Genomic DNA, 20,045 nt, shown 5'->3' on the forward strand with positions numbered 1-20,045 from the left:
TACTGACTTAAAGATTTGACTTTATTGAATTCAGTTTAGTCAACTATGTAGCTCTATTTTGCATCCTCAGCAAAAAAAAAAAAGAGAGAAAATTCATTATGTCGATAGCAAGTACCTCAAACTTGCTAGATAATGATGAGAAAGAGCACCTAGAAAAAACTTTATTTACCTAGCCTTAGAGGTAAGACTGGGTTTTGAGTTTACAAAAATATTTTTTCTGCCAATTTTTCTCATTATTGGGGCACAAATAGTATAAAGAAACCTTACCTCTAAGGCTAGGTAAATAAAATTCTCCTTCAGAGGAGGTAAACAGTGAGGCCAAAAGGAGCATTTACAGAGAGTGATGCAGCCTAATAAAAAGCCTTCTGGTTGTTTTTAATGAAGGATGGGAGCCCTCTGTTGGTGTTTTAGGAAATTTTAAAACTCAGTTTAAAAGCTTTAGCTGAGAGGCTTCAGTTTTATCCATCTTTGCATATTTAATCTTAAACTAATTCCCTAGGAAGGACTTGGGGCAGGGGGCTGTGGGGAGTAAATAGGAAGTGTATGTGTACGTTGGCATACATAGAACCTAGGATTTCTGAAGAAGTCTGATCTGATAAGCTTTCTGCCATCCCACACAGGTCTATGGTTCCTGACCAAAGGAACTTCATGAAGCTAAGACATACAATTTTAGGTGTTTGCTAATCATATAGTTTGGCAATCTAAGACCTCTTAGTGACAGCATCTGATGCAGCAACCTATATATCATCTCTTGTATATTTTCCTCAAATGGTACATATGTCATTCTACCCATTAATTTTTGTGTTTGTTATTTCTTGAAAGTGAAAATAATCACTAGGTTAGATTTTCTTACCTACTGTTCTTACCTTTTCTTACAATTTTTTTTTTCAGTGGATTATCAAACACCTTTACAGGAAAATCAAACCATCACTGCCATGTATCTGCATATGAAAAATCTTTTCCTATTAAATCTGTTCCAAGTCCATCTTGGAGTGGTTCATGTCGTCGAAACCTTTTGAGCCCCAAGAAAACTCAGAGGCGACATGTTAGTACAGCAGAAGAGGTAAGGAACACCTGCAGTGAAAGCTGTTAAAAGTTAGATTTTTCCCTACGTTCCATTTGTTCTTTCCAATTTAGATGTTTATTAACCATTTCATTTACTTAGCCCTTTCTGTGTTTTTCTTTCTTAATTACTTTTTTTTTAGTGCTGTCATTTGTTCTTAAGAAATTGGAGATATATTAGTAAGACTTCATTATTTTCCTTACCATGTCCTATTCCTGTTGGACAGTAGACTTAATCCTCAGTGTTGTCTGAATGGCTACCCACACATCAAACTCTTCTTTTTTAGATCCTTTCTAAACACTTGTTTCATGTGACAAAATTGTTAACCTTGCTGGGTTTGATAAAATACCCACTGTTACTTCTTACTAGGACAGTTTTTCCTCAAAATAAAAGAAAAATCAAGAAGTCAGCTAAATAACTTAAATCCTTTCATTATGAGAAAGATCTTTGAGATCATAGATTTTCCCCAAAGGAAAGATGTTCTCTTGGCACTGGGTTGTTATATTCATTGCCCTAAAGGAAAAAATAAATTCTGTCAGTATAATATAAAATATGATTTATACAATAGCAATGTGTTTATACCTGTTCAGGTAAATATTTATTATGCTTCTGGTCGGCTTTGGACTGATTGCTGTGGAGATACAAATGAATAATAATGACCTTACATTTATGTAGCATTAGAGTTTCCAGTGCGCTTTCCACATGTGATTTTATTTTTAATCCTTTTAACCCGGTGATTTAGGTAGAAATGAGGTGACATCCATATTTTGCAGATTTGGAAAATAAAGGTCAGAGATCACACAACTAGTAATTGGCCAGCCTGCAACGCAGGACTTCTGAAGGAGTCTAGTCTCGTGTGCTTTCTGTTATACATACAGTCTGGTGGTATGGTTCTTGTCCATTGGAACTTACAGATCATGGAGTCAGAAATAATTATCTAATTTGGTAATGAAGGTCTCTTAGGTGGCAAAACTTGATTATTTGTGACATGGTTAGTAAAAATGCTGTACATTTTTTTGGTTTGAAGTTTGTATGGAATCTAAAATATTCAAGCAGAGGGTGGCAGATTTAGTAAATCATATTTAGTAAGAAAAAGGATAGACAGGAGCTCGGCAACAATTGGTGATAAGAGCTGAGCAACAGTTACAAAAAGGAGAGTTATTTTTCACTGTACCTTTTGTACCATTGAATTTAGTACCATGTATGTATTTATTACATGTGTGATTTTTTTTAAATGACTGGAGTTATGGGGCTTGTGCTTCTGCTGGAGTCTAGGCAGCCTATGGGGTACAGAGAGACTTGTGGAGAAAGAGACAGCAACAGCATGGCAGCTGGATACAGGCCTTCCAACACTCCCCTGTCCCATGTGACTGCTCCTGGAATCAGTAGGGTCCTTTACTGTTCACTCACTAGCCAGCCAGGCCTTTGGACGACTCAGCCCCTTCTCCTTTTGCCTCCACTTCTAGCCTGAGGACTTGGGCTGGACAGGTCACAGACTGGGACACTGAAGGACATGAAACAAGGGTTCCTCTTCCTTCTACAGTAGAGTCAAGGAGATTCCAAGGATTTAATCTGTCCTATGAAACGAGATGAAGGAAATTTTGCCTCAATTGATTTTAGGTCTATATTCTGCTATGAAAAGTGATAGAACGGAAACATGGAATAACCCATATAATATGAGTAAGACAAAATATTGGACCAAACTTGATTAAGTCAAACTTTCAACAGATTATTTCTATATTGAGTTTTGGGTATTACAGATAATCTAATTAAAATATAATCCACACACACACCCCGTCCCCTCGCCCCTCCCCTGGGACTAAAGAATTTATTTATTGATGGGAGCTTACAGACTGGAGGAACAGTTATTTTCCATGGAAATGTTGGGATCTCCAAGGGAGATACAGTTGCTTATCTTAAAGAAGGAAAATTATGTATTAATCTTACTGCTGGATTTGTCCATCACCTTCAGGAATATGAAGCCATTGACACAATTAACATGATGATGTTACCACTGCATTGTTCAGTGTTACAGCAGGGTTTGAAGAGAATACGTGAAGACGAATTTGGAAATAAGCAAGTGGTGGCTGTACCACTACTTGTCTGATGGCTGATTCAAGGGTGGCATTTAAAAACTAGCCACATGTGCTACTTAAATTAATTCAAATTAAATAAAATAAAAATTTAGTTTCTCAGTCATACCAGCAACATTTCAAGTATTCATTAACCACACATAGCTAGTGAGTACTATATTGGACAGTGCAGATACATCTTAATGTTTTCATTATCACAGAAGTTCTTTTAGCGCTGTTACAGAAGATGTGAATTTCTGTTTGGGAAAGAGAAAATACTAGGGACAATAAAAATGTTAAATGTAGGTACACAAGTAATTTCTCTTCAATTATATGTTGCTTCCAGAGATGCTTCTCTGCAACATACTGAGCAACGTTTTAAAGTGTTGGACTTCCTTAATAAACGCTTTTTTTTTTTAAATACAATTTTATTATAAGCCAAACGTTTTGGACTTAAAAACAGAAAGTTGTTGAATTATTTACTTTTCATACTTGGAATTTATATAGTATAAAGCTATTTAAACAAAATCAAAGTTGGGGGATTTATGAAGTTATTTGGGTGATTTATAACAGGATTTACTGGTTTGCTAAAATTTATTTTGTGTTCTCTGTTAAACTTTTATAATTTTACAATTCATTTTTATGATGGAGCCCTGTTGCAGAAGCATCTAAATGCAAGAATCTGCTACATTTTTTTCTTAATAGAATTCCACATCTTAATTACCCTTATACAGTTTTAAACTTTCCTTCGTCCTTTATTAGGTTTAAAACGTAACGTTAACCAACTTCGTTTACTTAAACGTATTATCCAATTATTGCTTCCTTTCATCTTAATTTCCTGATTGGCTTACTCAATAGAAAACAGTTTAATAAATAATGTAAAGAGAAAGATGATTTCATTTACAGTATCACATGCCCCAAAAGATTGTGTTTGAAGTTTCAAGTGACTTTTCTCTTTACATTTGCTTTTGGTAAAGCCAAATGTATATGTTCTTTTTAGAGTTGCCTAGGCTATCTTTTTCTTTGACATGGTGCTAAATAAAGTATAATATACCCAATGTGTTTTGTTTTAATGAAGCCTTTGCATCATTTTTTTTTAAAGATAGTCTTGTGACCTCCAAATTAACATGTAGAACAATGAAAAGTTCTTAACTTTTTTCTGTAATTTCTTTTTTAAACCGTACATTAAACTGAAAGCATGAGGCTTGAAGAGACTTCAGATCAGTGTTTGGAATATGGAACGTTTATTCCTGTTTACTTTATATTATCTAATGACTGTGAGGTTGTTTGGGCTCAGACAGCAGCTTTTCTTTGAAGATATATTTATTGGGGAAAATGACTTGTGGGGGACTTGTGTGCGTTAAATTGATTTTTAAAAAATAATTCTTTGTATGGAATTAATCTAGATTTCTCATAATTTGCATTAATTGAGTCAGTTAATGGCACATTGGTTCTTTATGTTTTATTTATAAGTATACAAATTTATTCTAAGAAAACATTTTGCTTTGTGGTGTGAAGGAGGAGGGAAGTGTTTTTAACTTTATGGTTGAAGTCTTTTAGGGTACCATAAAACAAAGGTCCTTTCTGTTACACTGTTCTCTTGAGGTCTTTATGAGAGAATAATTTTTTTTTTTGCATTCCCTTGGTATGCAAAGTAACCTCCTACACCAGTTTACTGCTTTACTTTCTTTCCTATGATGTGATAATGCAGTCAAAGCCTTTTAAAATCTAATTTTGTGGGACACTGTAAATGAACTAAAATGACTGATTAATTAAGAGTTAATATCCATGACCACAGTGGTATTCCTCTTCTGATTTTCCTTCCCTCCTTATGTTTTACCATCCCTGAAAGCAAAATACAGTTAACTCCACTGTATTGTGGATTAGGTTATTTGGTGTAGTGGGAAAGTGGAGTCAAGATTTACATGGGGTGAGGGTGGGGGGTGGTATTCAAAAATTCTGGTCATTAAAGGGTAAGATAACACAGCTTTCTTTTCTGTATATAGATAGATCACTGTGGAGTTGGTTGGCAAAGGTCTCTCTTACAATCTAATAATCTGTAATGATGTTTCATTCTTCAGACTATCTTCATAATAGCAAATTTTGGTTTTAATAAAGAGGAATTTATTTTAATTATGGTTTTTAAATTTGTTTCTCAAATACTCGTATCCTCTCTAGTAGAATAGCCCCAAAATACAGATTTGGTCATTGATGTTAATTTACACCTGGTAATTGTGTTTTTCTAAACATAATTTTGTGCTGTCCCTGAAGTGCCTGCCCAATACCATAGACACTTTCTTCATAAACACTAGAAAAGTGGACTGCCATCAACTGGAATAAAATATTAATGTCGAAGGGATAAAATAACGGGGTTTATTTTCTTCACATAGAACATTACAAATTTGTTTTTTCTCTTGGGTCTATTTTTCCACCAAATGGGCTCAACTAATTCCAACTTTCCTTATCATTCAACTATTCAAATTTAAGGATAGCTTTTTCTCATTAGTAATTGTCATACATCACAGTTCAAGGTGTATCTTGTTAGATCAGTAACCTTATACTGACAATGTAATTGAAATTTACTATGTAGCAAAAAATGATTCAAAAAGAAAAAAATTAGTATTTCTGTACTTTTACATGGATCGTTGCTTAATTCATGATGCCTCTAACAAACATTTATAACTGAATAAAATGCTGTGTGCGTATTGAAATGTCATAATGCAAAATGCTGCTTGCCCTGGCACAAAGTATTACAGTTATTTTGTGAAGTTCATGATTGTAGTAAGATGTATGTAAGATTTAAAGAAAAAATAAGTACTGGGTATATTATTTAGTGAGTGCAGCCCTTTGCTGTAGTGGATCTGAATGGAATAGACTCTTTACCATGGTTACAAGTCCTGTGTAATCTGATTTTCTGCTAAGTGATCTCATTTCGTACTACTCTTGTCCTGACTCACACTGACCTTACTATTCCTTGAACACATCAAGCACATTCCTGTTTCAGGGCCTTTGCATTTGCTGTTCCTTTGTCTGGAATACTCTCTTATAAATTTCTATGACTTACTTCCTCCCTTGATTTAGGTTTCTATTGAAATACCACCTTTTTAGAGAGGTCTTACCTGTGTCTTCTGTTCCCCTTCCATCACTTTCTATTATTCCCTTCTTTATTTTTGTTCATTTTACCTGACTAGTTTTTTGTTTGTCAATCCTTTAACTGTAATGTAAGCTCTACAATGGCAAGAACTTGGGACTTAGGAAAAGTGAAATAAATGTTGGAGATGAAAACCATGTCTGGAAAATACCCTCTTAAAAATTGAATAGAATAGAAAACTGTTAGCAAGATATCACACTCAGATCTTGACTGTTCTGGTTACTGCCTTACGATTTTTCTAGCAGGTATCAGGAATCAAGGGGTTTTTTTGAATCTTAACTTAGAGCTCCTCACGTGTTTTATTTCTGGGACTCTTATCAGTTTATTCAGAAGTGATTGCCTGCTGGCCTTCTGGTTTCATATCCTATAGCTTCTCTGCAGTATTATTTATGTGTGTGCCCTATGATTTTCCAAAATATACTATCTGATATTTACTTTACTAAACTCCTCTTATATGTACTTTATAATTTTGTAGAATATCCTTAATGAACTGTAATTCTTAATTTTCTTGAGGACTCTGCCTGAGCTTTGGCAGGGCTTGTGGAAATCTAGATTCTACTTTGGGAAACACTTGCCTCATTAAATGTATTTAAGATTTCGTTTTTCTTTTATAGACAGTTCAAGAAGAAGAAAGAGAGATTTACAGACAGCTGCTCCAGATGGTCACAGGGAAACAGTTTTCTGTAGCCAAACCTACCACACATTTTCCTTTACACCTGTGAGTCACAGAAACATATTTCAGATGAATTGAATTCTCCATTTTGTTCCATGATACTAAAACTGTGTTCTTCCCTTGCTAGTTCTCGATGTCTCAGTTCCGGTAAGAACGCTTTGAAAGACCCACTGTTTCAAAATGGAAACTCTTGTGCGGCTCAGATCGCTGGCTCTGACGCGTCATCCTCTGGATCTGCCAGCGTTTTAACTTCCCAGGAGCAGCTGTCCCACCGCACGTGTCCCTTGTCGTCTTATACGCCAGACGCTTCCTTCGCATCCAAAGATTCCGACCCCCTCTCCCCACCCCAACATCACCAGTCATTTCCACATCAGCTAGATAACTTAACAGCTTTGAATAATACACAATCTGAAGGTAAAAATGTTGTGATAACTGTATTTTCCATGTAATTCAACTCTTATTTCCTCACAGCCAATTAACTTTATGGGACATATGTGAATTACACGCTAGGTTGTAATACACATGTAACTTAACATAAATAAATAACTTAAATACATTTAATTCAGTTAGCCACGCTATGAGTAAACTAAATCTACAAGTAACATTTTTTTTTAAATGGAGATGCCAGTGATTTCATGTAGTATTTTATTTAAAAGATTAACTTCCTAAGCAAAGTCATAGTATGTTCAGCCCAATCACTTCAGTACTTTCTTTGTTCTAGTACTTTACAATGTAAATTAAGTACAGTTGATCCTTGAACAATGCAGGTGTTAGGGGCACCACCCATCCGCCTACCCGTGTGCAGTCAAAAATCCGTGTGCTGTATAACTTTTAACTCCCCCAAAGCTTAACTACTAATAATAGCCTATTGTTGACCAGAAGCCTTAACAATAATATAAAGAGTCGACACATATTCTGTGTGTTGTATGTATTATATACAGTACTCTTACAGTAAAGTAAGCTAGAGAAAAGAAAATCTTAAGAAAATCATAAGGAAGAGAAAATACATCTACAGTATTTATTGAAAACAAATTTGCATCTAAGTAGACCGCGCAGTTCAAACCCATGTTGTTGAAGGGTCATCTGTACTCTGATGTTCTAGGAGTTTTAGAACATCAATTAAGTATTGAAGTGTAAGTTCTTACTCAAGTAATACTTACAAAATCTGTATAATGGCTGTATGCATTTTAGAATGGTCATCAACAAGTTTTGGAAACAAAAAGAATTTTCTGCCTCACTTTCAGCTAACCAAAATATTCTGTCTTAGCATTCCAGTTAATTAAGGTTTTGTCATCATAATTTTCTTTTTTTGCTTAGTTTCCCCTTCTTTAGGTATGTGTTATGTGTATACTTCTGGTATGCATTTAGGTATGTAATTTAAAACAAGTTTTATGTTAAGTGTTTAGACATTGGGAATCTTTTGATAGATGGATTTCTAAGGCTCTCCTTCCTAAGACATTTGATTTTTTTTTTAATCTGTTCCTCGCTTTCAAAAATTCTCACAATTGTAATCCCCAATTAAAATTAAAATTATTGGTGGCATCATTATATAGCTACACATATTCATGAAAACTTGTGTTAAATTTAGTGAGGTGACTTCGAGCTATCATTTTTTTAAAAAGCTTTTAACCTCAGAAACACACATTGTATGGCAGATGCTTAGATACAACTAAACTGGGACAAATACCTTTTTTCCCCAAAAAATAAGACCTAGCCAGACAATCAGCTCTAATACATCTTTTGGAGCAAAAATTAAGACTGGGTCTTATATAATATTGGGTCTTATATTAATTTTTGCTCCAAAAGACACATTAGAGCTGATTGTCCACCTAGGTCTTATTTTTAGGGAAACACGGTATACTACATCAAACTGTTTAATTACTTTCCTATTTAATAAATATTCTAAATAAGGTTTTAATTGTAGTGCTTTAAAAGGACATGATTTTTGCTTTTATTAATACAGAAAATAAATGATAGAATGTGATAGAATTCAAACTTTTTATACTGCTACTTCTCCTATAGCTGTTTCATTCTGCTTTCCCTTCCCTTCTTCCTTCTCCTTCCCTCTTCCTTCTGCTTTGCTCTTTCACCTTATTCAGTCATATGGTAGTTTATGAACTAAAGATTTTTGTTCTTCATTCCATCTTCCACCATGTTCTTGTTCCCTAGGAACAGAGAGGAAGCACAGGGAACAAGCACAGCCCAGAAGTAGATGCTGAAGGGCACGTATACTTGTATTTTAGAGTCACTGCTTTATTTGCAGGCTCTTTAGTAAGCCCTGTTCTTGGCTCAGTGAAAATGAATGTGCCTTTCTTTCTCTTCCATCTTCCCTTTATCCTCATACTAGGTTATTTTTATGGAAATAGAACATAACAAAGTATGGGAACTTAAACTACAGACATCTAGAATATATAACTGTGGAATTCTATTAATAATGATAGGCTCTTGTGTTTCTTTGTTTAGGATCAGACTCCGTGATTTTACTCAAAGTGAAAGATTCCCAGACGCCAACTCCCAGGTAAATTTTAGAAAAAGGACATTATTAACATACTGTTTTCCCTCTGTTTAACTACATTTTTTTTCACTAAGAGTTACATAATATAAAACTAAAACTGCCTCAATTCAGACCTCTGTCATGTGTGTTTGAATTATTTCAATTACTTTCTAAGTGGTCTTCCTTTCTCCAGCCTCCATTTTGTTCTTCATTCCATCTTCTACCATGTTCTCTGATCCGTTCTATGAATTGTTCTTTAGTCTTTCATTCTGCAACCAGAATGATCTAAAATGCATATTTGATCATTGATTAAATTCCCTCAAGGATGGCTTATCAGACAGAAGCACTTCCTCTATAAACCTGGCTTTTTATCATACATTCTTTCCTTTAACAAGTATTTATTAATAGTCTACTGTGTGCCAAGCAGAAGTCCAGACACTGGGGATAACAGCAGTGATCAAAATGAAATCCTGCTCTCAAGGAGCTTACATTCATGGTGTTGCTCTAAGTTGATACAGTTTCCCTTACTCTTTACCCTTTAGCTCCTAGGGAATTGGACTCATCCAAATTGAGAATATTTCCAGGAATGCTGCAGGGATGGAGTGAGCTGGAGATTAAGATGGGTGACTTGAAATCTGCACACTGGTATTTAATTCAAGAGTGTGCAATTCTAGTTAATATTCTGCAAATATGGAATATGAATAAATAGATAAGATACTTACTATATAGAAAGTAATAAGTTGTATTTTTGTGGTACATTAAAATCAAATTCAGATAAAGATTTAAAATCATAGCATAGCCAGAGTAACCATTTGATAGGTATGTATAAATCTATATTAGAGGTGTGCGAACACAAATTATGGAATGCCAGAGCAAGTTGATTGAGGCTGCTTTTTCCCTAATATAAATAATAAACAGTGCTGCAAATATTCAATTACACTTAAAAATATTGGAATATATTTAAAAAATAATTAAGTAGTTAAAAGTATCTACAATACTAATTCAAAGTGCACAGTATTTTTGCTTTAAAGTGCACTAATACAATTTGCATTTAATAAAAAAGGAGCTTATCTTCTAGTTGTAAGAAGTGTAAGGGGAAGAGTGGGGGACAAATAGTGAACAAATAAACATATATGCCTGGTGGTGATAAGTTCTGTGAAAAAAAAGAATAAAGTGGTAATATATCGATTGAAGAAGGGGATGCTGTTTATCAAGGATGGTCACAGCAAGTCTGGTAAGGTGACAATTGAGAGACATGACAGAGGTGAGTGAAGGAGCCATATGGAAATATGGGACTCTTTCATGTGTTTATTATATGCTGTGCTATAATATGATATATACTTTCTTACCTTCACATTCAACATTCTTTCTGCCTGATATGGCCCCCCACCTCAACTTGTCTATCTGGCAATAGTTGCTTTCTTATCTTTTAAGCCTCAATTCCAATGTGACCTTCTATATGCAACTTGACCCCCTGGGAGGTATCAAGTACTTCTCCCTCTGTAATTCAATATGGTACTAGGTAGATTGCTACATCTTTGCCATATATGGCCTTAGCAATTCAATTGCTAGGATGCTGATAGTACCAGTTTTCCATTGAGAAGATTAGTGATGATAATAAAATGTTCTTTCTCATCTCAGTTCCACTACTTCTTTGCCACTCCCCTACAGGTTCTAAAGTTTAGATATTTATAAAATAGTCTCTGTTTCTCAAGGAGACTTTACAGTTTGGATTCTTTATACTTTTTTTTTTAGAGTCAGGCCTGGGTTCTGCTCCTGCCTTTTCCAGGCTTCACGTAACTTTGAACACGTTACTCTTCTGAACCTCAGTTTCCTTATCAATAAAATGCCAGTATTATTATCTTACTATTGAATTGTTGTGAAGATTAACTTTCAGATAAAGCACTTAGAAAGGTGTTTCACAGGTAGTGCACAAAAGAAGGTGTTCTTTCTTGAAACGGTCGGTCTCCTGTGAAGGGTGTTTTCAGTTCTGTAATTGTTTTTTATTAAATCTGCCTTTCCGTTATGGAGGAGTTCTCCTAGTGGTGACTGAAGAATGAGATAGAAGGAGAAATGGTCTCTTGGGTAAGACTGATTGGATAATGCTGTTTATCGAAATTGGAGGCTACTGTCCCAAGTCTTGGTGGATTGGCTCTTTATTCTTAATCTCCTACCAGCAGTGAAGGTTTGCCCCTTATTTCCCAGACTATGCCATGTCATTTCATGCCTCTGTGTCATTGTACATTCTGATCCTGCCGCCTGCAATTCCCTTTCTCTTCTTGTCCACTTGTTAAACTCTTATTTTGCTTTTTGAAATCCGACTCAGGCTATTTTTTCTCTGACTTCTCCAGGTAGCATTTGTCTCCCCTCCTAGAACTTCTGTCACTGTACCTTGGGAGCAATCATAGTGCCCGACACATGATGGGTACTTAGTAAATAAATCTTGGTTAGGTGAGTGAATTTCCTAGAAGGCCTGCGGTGCTCTCTCGAGGAGTTCAAGTACTCACCATCTTCGTTTTGGCTTAATGCTTTAGTTATTAAAAGGTACTTTACATTTGTAGAGAGAATGCAGTCCTTGAAATTGGACAGACACAGTTTCTAATCCTGGCTCTTTCAAGACAAATTATCCTTCTGAACCTCAATTTCCTTTTCTGTATACTGTGAGTAGTAATTCCTTATACCTGTTATACGTGTATGGAGGTTTAATTGATATGTGAGGATTAACCTGAGGCTTAACTAATATGTAATGCATCTAGAGCAGAATTTTACAGCTGGAGTACAAAGTAGGTGTTCAGTAAGTTATTGTAGTTATTACTGTGTGCTTCAGTTGTATGAGAAATAACATATAATCTCTTTGAAAAGCAAAGAGATTTTGCTTCCCCCCCTGCATTTTGTGTTCCTAAGCCAGCAGATACCTCCACCCATTGAAGAAAAGTCTTGTCCCCTGCATTATTCATTTATTCAATAAATACGGAGCGCCTGCTATGTGCCAGGCACTATTCTTGGTGCAGAGGATACAGTAGTAAATACAAAAGACAAAAATTTCTGACCTTATGTAGTATATATTCTAATAAGGGAAGTAGTCAAATGTGAATAGCATGACCCAGTACTGTGCAATTCTGGGTGGTTCTTATCAACTTTTCATATTGTGCAATAAATGCGTTCTCATGTTTATTTGTTTTTGTATCACTAAGTAGACCCTAACTGCTACCACTGATCTCTGTGGCTTTCTGTTTTAGTTGTTATGTCAGTTGTTCACTGCACCAGGGGAATAGACCACTTCCTCCTATGTTCTCCCCTTATTAACCTCGGTGCCGGTGGGGAGGCAGTAGAATAGCATTTTCATTGCCAAACCCCAGCCTAAGGATGGTTGGCAATACTAATTCTCAAAAGATAGGCTAAGGAGCAGACTGCCTTCTGAGCCTTTGTTCTTGCCTTCACTAGGACAGATTGTAGCGATTTAAGCACTGAAAGGGTCTCTAACCTCCATATTTTACAAATCCAGAAATTAAGGCTCATGGGAGTGAAGTGACTTTCTCAAAGTCACCAAGCTGATCAGGGACAGCTCCAGGAGATCCTGGTCTCTTAACTCCCAATTTGATGCTATAGTCACTTGTACTGTGTATCTAAAAGTTTTCTTTGTGAAAGTGTTCACTCTTCTTCCATGTGTTTCTGTGAGATCCTTCAGTTAGGGCTTGGCAAGGAGATGAGGAAGTGGAGAACAGCAAGAGACTCTGGGGCATACACTTAACATGCCTGTGACTCTGCTAAGCATTTATTCACTCGGGTTGTCTGTCAGCAAGAGCCGCACAGAATAGAATTGATCTCTCCCGTTTGGAATGGAATTGTATTGTCGATTCTCCACTTCGATTTATTCATTGACTCATTAGCTGTTTGATATGGACTGTTCTGTGGGTGGGGATTTTCAGTATCTACTGTGATTTGGTTGAACGTATCTTTTTGTTACGACTTTTTTTTAATTTTTAAAAATTTATTTTTCAATTACCGTTGACATACATTATTATATTAGTTTCAGGTGTACAAAACAACATAGTGATTAGACTTTTATATACCTCACAAAGTGATAACCCCAATAAGTCTATTACCCATCTGACATTGTACATAGTTATTACAATATTATTGACTATCTTCCCTATGCTGTACTTTACATCCCTGTGACTATTTTTTTTTCAATTATAGTTGACATTCAATATTACTTTTTATTAGTTTCAAGTGAACAGTGTAGTGGTTAGACATTTATATAATTTATGAAATGATCCCCCTGATAAGTCTAGTATCCACCTGACACTATACATAGTTTTTACAATATCATTGACTATATTTTCCATACTGTACTTCACATCCCTGTGACTATTCTGTGACTACCAATACCAATTTGTACTTCTTAATCCCTTCACCTTTTTCACCCAGCCCCCCAACTCCCCTCCCACCTGGTAACCACCAGTTTGTTCTCTGTATCTATGAGTCTGTTCTCTTTAGTTTGTTCATGTATTTTGTTCTTTATAGTCTACATATAAGTGAGATCAAATGGTATTTGTCTTTCTCAGTCTGACTTATTTCACTTAGCATAATACTCTCTAGGATCATCCATATTCATATGGTTGAATGTATTTGATTCAAGTAGACTGACAAGTCCAAGAACCTGTAAGATTTGATTAAATCAATAAATCTGTCAGTCTGAACCATTTGGGAAGAATAATGTTCTAGCTTAATGTATTATCTTGACAAGTAATATACTCTTTCACATAATGTAAGTAAGGAGCTATGCTAAACTTAATTTCTATGTTGAACTTTTTAACCAGTATGTATGCTAATGACTCATTTGTATTCCTTTAGTTACCAGTTACAATTATTTTATGTAATTTGGGTTCTTTTATTTATTCCCTATTTGTAAAGCATTCTTGTAAATTATTTAAATCATTGCTTTTCTTGGTGAAGATATTTGAATTTTCTCATAAGCCTCCTGCTCATTTATCACATTTTTCTTTTCCTACCCATAGTCCTACTTTTTTCCAGGCAGAGCTGTGGATCAAAGAATTGTAAGTTACTATTTTTGGTATCATTTTTCCTTTTCCATCACTTTCTTTTCAGTTAGAAGAACTCAATGAGCCAATCATCCTACCTATTATTAGTTAATAAAAATTCCCTATTTATAGCTATTTATAAAACACCTTTTAAGTTGTTGGTTTTTTAAATTCTGTTGGTGTTAGGACATTTCTGTGTTCAGGTTTATTAAATTTATAACAATTGTCGAAGCTAACTTGAATTGGAAAAATACTTCAAAGTTAGCAGTTATATAGAAAGGAAAATAAATGCCCTTATTTTCACATTGATAAAACTAATTTATTGACTGATTTCTATTTCTGGAGTTTACAAAATCATTGAAAACCTTTAGTCTCCAGTTTTAAGAACTCAATTTGAGTTATCCAATGTCCCGGTCTTGTTGATTTTTTTAAAGAAAAAAGTCAACCCATATTTCTTCTTTAGGTTAATAAATACAATATTTTAATTAAAACCTCATTGACATCTTGTATTATTTTCTCCTTTGGGATTCAGTCTCATTTTTGGATTTCTAAAATAAAGTTTCATTTTCTGTAGACTCTTAGAAACTGTTTTTAAAAAGGACAGCACGTTTACAAGTATCCACAAAAGTCACCTGTTCACATTTGGTCACAACTAATTTCATCATTTCAATAAAAACAGTAGGATGATTTCAATAACTCCATGTGGTTTCACTCTGTCTTGAAATAGAAGTACAGTGATAAGTTGGTGTAAGGATTTAGACTTTCTGTAGGAGGATTTTATATTTAATGCTCATTGTGTATCAACAGTGTGCTTGATGCTAAGAGAGGGGTCTGCATTTGTCACATTTCTTTTCATTTCCTAGAACTAGTGTTTATGATTCTCGAGCACGGGAAAGATTGCGCCAGATTGAAGAGCAGAAAGCACTGGCATTACAGCTTCAAAACCAGGTAAAAAAAAATTGGGATAAGATTATAATAGCATATATAATCGTGTATATACATACATACATATATATATATATATATATATATATATATATATATATATATATATAAATAGCATTTCCAAGTTGAAACTAATTTGGAAGCTTACCTGGATTTGGCGTCAAAGCTGTTGTAATGCAAGATTGTGTGACACAGCATTGTATGGTAAGTGGTGTATGTTCTTGGTGTATCGAGCTAATACTACTCAGTGTAGAGAGAGAGCATATGTCTTTATCCCACTTATCTGAAGTTCTGTCTTTCAGAGATTGCAGGAACAGGAACATTCAGTACATGATTCAGTAGAACTACATCTTCGTGTACCTCTTGAAAAGGAGATCCCTGTCACAATCGCCCAAGAAACAGAAAAAAAAGGTCGTAAATTAGCTGATAGTGAAGATGAATTTCCTGAAATCACAGAGGTAAATTACATAATATAAATTCCTGTACTAACAAGTGTTGTGTTAAGAAAGAATACTTTGAAGGAATTTAAAACATAAAAGTAGTAGAACACCTGATATTTAAATTGTATTGCGTGCTCCTGCTTTCATTTGTATTATATCCCAATATTGGCTTTATTTTTAAAGGATTGAAAATTGAGGGAATAATTATGGGTGGCTTTTAATAACGTTAGTGAAAAAGCATTTAATAAACTTGTTTCGTTTGCATTTTTTTTTCCATTTAATTTGCATCATCAACGTGCATTTTTACTTAATGCATATCTATAGTATTTTGATATCAAATAATAAACTGAGGTTTACTTTTTTTTAAGTAATAAAAATTCAGTATAAAATTTGGAACATACATAAAAGTCTATGTACATTTTAAAATAATCTGTTCCTTAATCCAGTCTTCTGCTTGAAAATCTATAATATAGCTGGTGAGTATAGCACATTTATTATAGTTGTGCTATATTACATATTTTACATTAAAAAAATGAAATTTTCCTGGGAAAGTGTATCTAAAAGAGACTACCTTTACTCCCTGACTACCTTTTAGGAAACATTCTATTTCTCAGGAAATTGTTTAGACCAGAGATATAAAATATAATTAGGTCTTCTTATGGACTTAGAAAATTTGAAAGCGGAAGGTTATTTTAGACTTTAGGAATAATATGAAACAAGGGTCTGAAATGTGCTGAAAAAAGAGAAGAGAGGACAAGATGGGATGGAAGGAGGTAATCAGGAAGATCACTGGAAAGAATGGAAACCAAACGTTAGAAGTAAACAGTGGATTAATGATAAATAGTCTGGGGATTGTATGGGGTTTAGTGAGAACTCAGGTGTGTCTGAAGCCATGTATGCTTGATCTCGGATGCCTCTTCTTGGTTCTTTAGGAAATGGAGAAAGAAATAAAGAATGTATTTCGTAATGGGAACCAGGATGAAGTTCTGAGTGAAGCATTCCGCTTGACCATTACACGCAAAGATATTCAAACTCTAAACCATCTGAACTGGCTCAATGATGAGGTAATCTTGCACCCATTTTTACATTCAGATAGGGGGTGAATATTAAATGAAAATTAAGTCAAGGCAGTGTCTCACTATTTCTCAAAGTGTGGTCCTTGGATGACCTGACTGAGAATCAGCACTCACATGCCTCTCCTGAATAAGTATGAGGCAGTGTGGTAGAGATGCACATTTTAAAAAGCATCTCAGGAGATTTTTATATACCTTAAAGTCTGAGAACTGCTGATGTACCTTTTTATGTATTGACGATTTGGACACTGAAGGAGAGGACATTCACTCACTGGTATTCTCACTCTCTTTAAGGCCCTTACCCTGCAGTTCACATCTTCTGAGCAAATACTTAATAGCTGACTATGTTGTAGCAGGAAGGAATACTTTGCATGCAGGAATCCATTTCTGCTTCCCCTGCTCTCTCTACTTGTTCTAGGTCACAGGTTATGACTTTCTAAAATAGCCTACATTTTATACATGATATTTAAAAAACTGACATTAAAAAGTTATATTATTAAATATTTGATGTACTGGGTTAAAAAAAAGTTATGGTCCTCATCTCCCAAGGGTTCTAATTATTTTAAGTAAGTTGATTACACTGTAGTCTTCAAACTGATCTGTCCTAGTCCTAAACCTCTAGGAGCCTGTTTTATTTCAGAAGGATATTTTCACAACAAAAGAAAATGGGTGGAGTTCTTTTTGGTGTTTTTTTGTTGTTGTTGTTCTTTCCTAATTACCTGCTTCCCTTCTTAGGCCCACTAGGAGCATCCCTGCCTCATATTTTTGGGTGTACTCAAGCTTTCCGGCTATGGAGGACTTTTAGATACTCAGCATAGTAAGCACTAGATAGTCTAGATACCTGTGTTTTGGTCTTGTATGCTTAGGACCTTCCAAATAATAATATTGGCTAACATCTATTGAGCATTTACCTCATGTTAGGCACTATTCTAAGTTTTCTACACATGCAGTGGTCACCACAACCTTTGGAGGTAGATACTGTAATTTTATCATCTCCATTTTATAGATGAAGAAGCAAGGCATAGCAAGATTAAGAAACTTGCAAGATTACACAGCTAGTAAGTAGCAGAGCTAGTAAGTAGCAGGATTCAGGCCCAAGCATTGGCTCTTATGTCTGATATCATACTGCCTCAGAATCTTAAATTGGATCCTGGTATATAGAATTTGAGAGGCATATGTCATGCCCAACATGTTGATTTTCTCTAGGGCCAGTTCAACTACCCCATTCTCTTTGCCACTGGTGAGTTTATAAGATACAAATTTCAGAAGTTCATTACTCCCTGAATAATATCTTTGACCAAGAATAGCAAGGAAGATACGGTTCAGTACTGTCTTGCTTTAGGGGAAACCACCCTTGCTTCTTTTGGCTCAGAATAATGATATTAGGTCATATCAAATAACAAGAAAAAAAGAGCTTACCAAATCAAAGGACAAAATGAAAATCAAGGACAGCAGAAGTATCTACCAATTAAATGTTTTTGATTTGGAGACATTAATCGAGGTCCCTTGCTGTTTTTTTTTGCCTGCCGCTGATAAATAGGAGGGGGTTATTTATTCTACAGGGATTGTAGCCTGTTTGTTGTGAATTATGCAAAACCTTCTAGGGGGCAGCAATGAGTAGGGTATGAGCTGAGTTCTTGGTAGTTATTTACTGTGGCAGTTACCTCAGTGAGATCCCTTACAGAGGTGGCATTCATCAAGACATATTTTCCATTCCCTAGGCCGATCAGAGGCTGGATTTTTAGCAAGCAAAGTTAATGGAAGTTACATTATTTATAACAGATGAGGGGAAGGACAAATTCCTTGTCTACTTTATCTCTACCACACCTATCCATAATTTTTGTAGGGAGTGCTTGTCTTCTGAGTTCAGAATAATGGTAATCTTGAAAGCAGGTGCCAATTCACATGTCCATGATAATGAGAACCATTTTCAAAGTACCACACTTCCTAAGCTTTCAAAGTTATTGCCCTTGAGAAGCTAACTTCTGATGGGGAATTAGTAGTTATCCTTAAGTATTTGTATTCATTTAAAAATATTTAATTCTGTTTCTCAATTGTGGACTCTCAATTGTCTTTTGCAAGTCAGTTTGTCATCTCTTCAACCCTATTCCTCTTCCCTCAAATAGATATTTTCATTAAAAACGATTTCTTTTCTTTTTGTATCTCCTCTCAGTTTTATAGATTTCAGTAAAACTTTTTCCAAAATAAGGTGACTGACAAATTATTCTTAACTTTTTATAGACAAGGATTATAAGATCCTGGAAGTGAAAGGGATCAGATTTAGTCTATAAGGAAAATAAAATCCAGAAGTTCTGTATTTGGGATATGTACAGAAAGCCATTAGGCTACCCTTTGTCTGGTCTCTTTCCTAAAAGAAGAGTAGGCCACAGTGCCTGTTCATCCAGTAGGCTTTCAAACATGTTTTCATGAAAGGATTTTTATGTGGGTGAATAGTTAAATTCTGTATAGCTTCAAAAGACTAATGATTGACAGGATTCACATTTTACCTTACTGTAAGAAAGTGAAAAATTTTCAAACATGGAATGTGGGAACTGGCTGCCTTGTAAAAAGAATAAAAAAGGAGGCTGGAAGAGTGACAACATCAGGGACATTAGATGGGGATTTCTATACTGGGTCTGGTGATTAGTTATTAATAGAAATATTTAAGGGAAGGAGGACCGGGTTAAAGCGAAGAGGAATTAGGTGCAAAAGTAGATTGAAAGCCAATCAAGAAATAAATGGAAATATTTTAAAATGGATATCAATACTAGAAATTATTTATTAATTCCTAGAGATTGAATTGGCTAACTTCTGGAATCTAACCTAAGATTCTAACCCTTAGATTCTAATGATCCTAAGAGAGGACTGCTTTGGGCTTTGTGTTTCTCTTTATGGCTTGATGGTTCTGCATAGAGTGTCTGAGAGTTGTTTTTTAAGACATCAGATAAATTTAGAAATACATGGAAATTATTTAGGCATACAAATAAATGGATCTGACTTCTCCTTTTGGTCAGGATAGAATAAAACAGATCAAATTTACCCTTGCAGCTTAACTAGAAAACTAGACAAAACATGAAACAGCAATTTTC

General features: G+C 35.0%; 1 protein-coding gene across 5 annotated transcripts in view; it reads left to right on the top strand.

The window, feature by feature from the left end:
* Window positions 1-20,045, top strand: part of SENP1 (SUMO specific peptidase 1) — a 48,197-nt gene that overhangs the window by 15,469 nt on the left and 12,683 nt on the right. For all 5 annotated transcript variants that reach the window (XM_019748361.2, XM_019748360.2, XM_019748356.2 and 2 more), the window contains 8 exons: window positions 892-1,063; window positions 6,901-7,004; window positions 7,087-7,373; window positions 9,423-9,477; window positions 14,475-14,513; window positions 15,362-15,446; window positions 15,746-15,901; window positions 16,816-16,947. In XM_019748361.2, the coding sequence (XP_019603920.1) occupies window positions 892-1,063; window positions 6,901-7,004; window positions 7,087-7,373; window positions 9,423-9,477; window positions 14,475-14,513; window positions 15,362-15,446; window positions 15,746-15,901; window positions 16,816-16,947 (1,030 nt within the window). The remainder of the gene's footprint in view (window positions 1-891; window positions 1,064-6,900; window positions 7,005-7,086; window positions 7,374-9,422; window positions 9,478-14,474; window positions 14,514-15,361; window positions 15,447-15,745; window positions 15,902-16,815; window positions 16,948-20,045) is intronic.

Source organism: Rhinolophus sinicus, linkage group LG02, assembly GCF_036562045.2.
Source record: "Rhinolophus sinicus isolate RSC01 linkage group LG02, ASM3656204v1, whole genome shotgun sequence".
In the NCBI taxonomy this organism is placed as follows: Eukaryota; Metazoa; Chordata; class Mammalia; order Chiroptera; family Rhinolophidae; genus Rhinolophus; species Rhinolophus sinicus.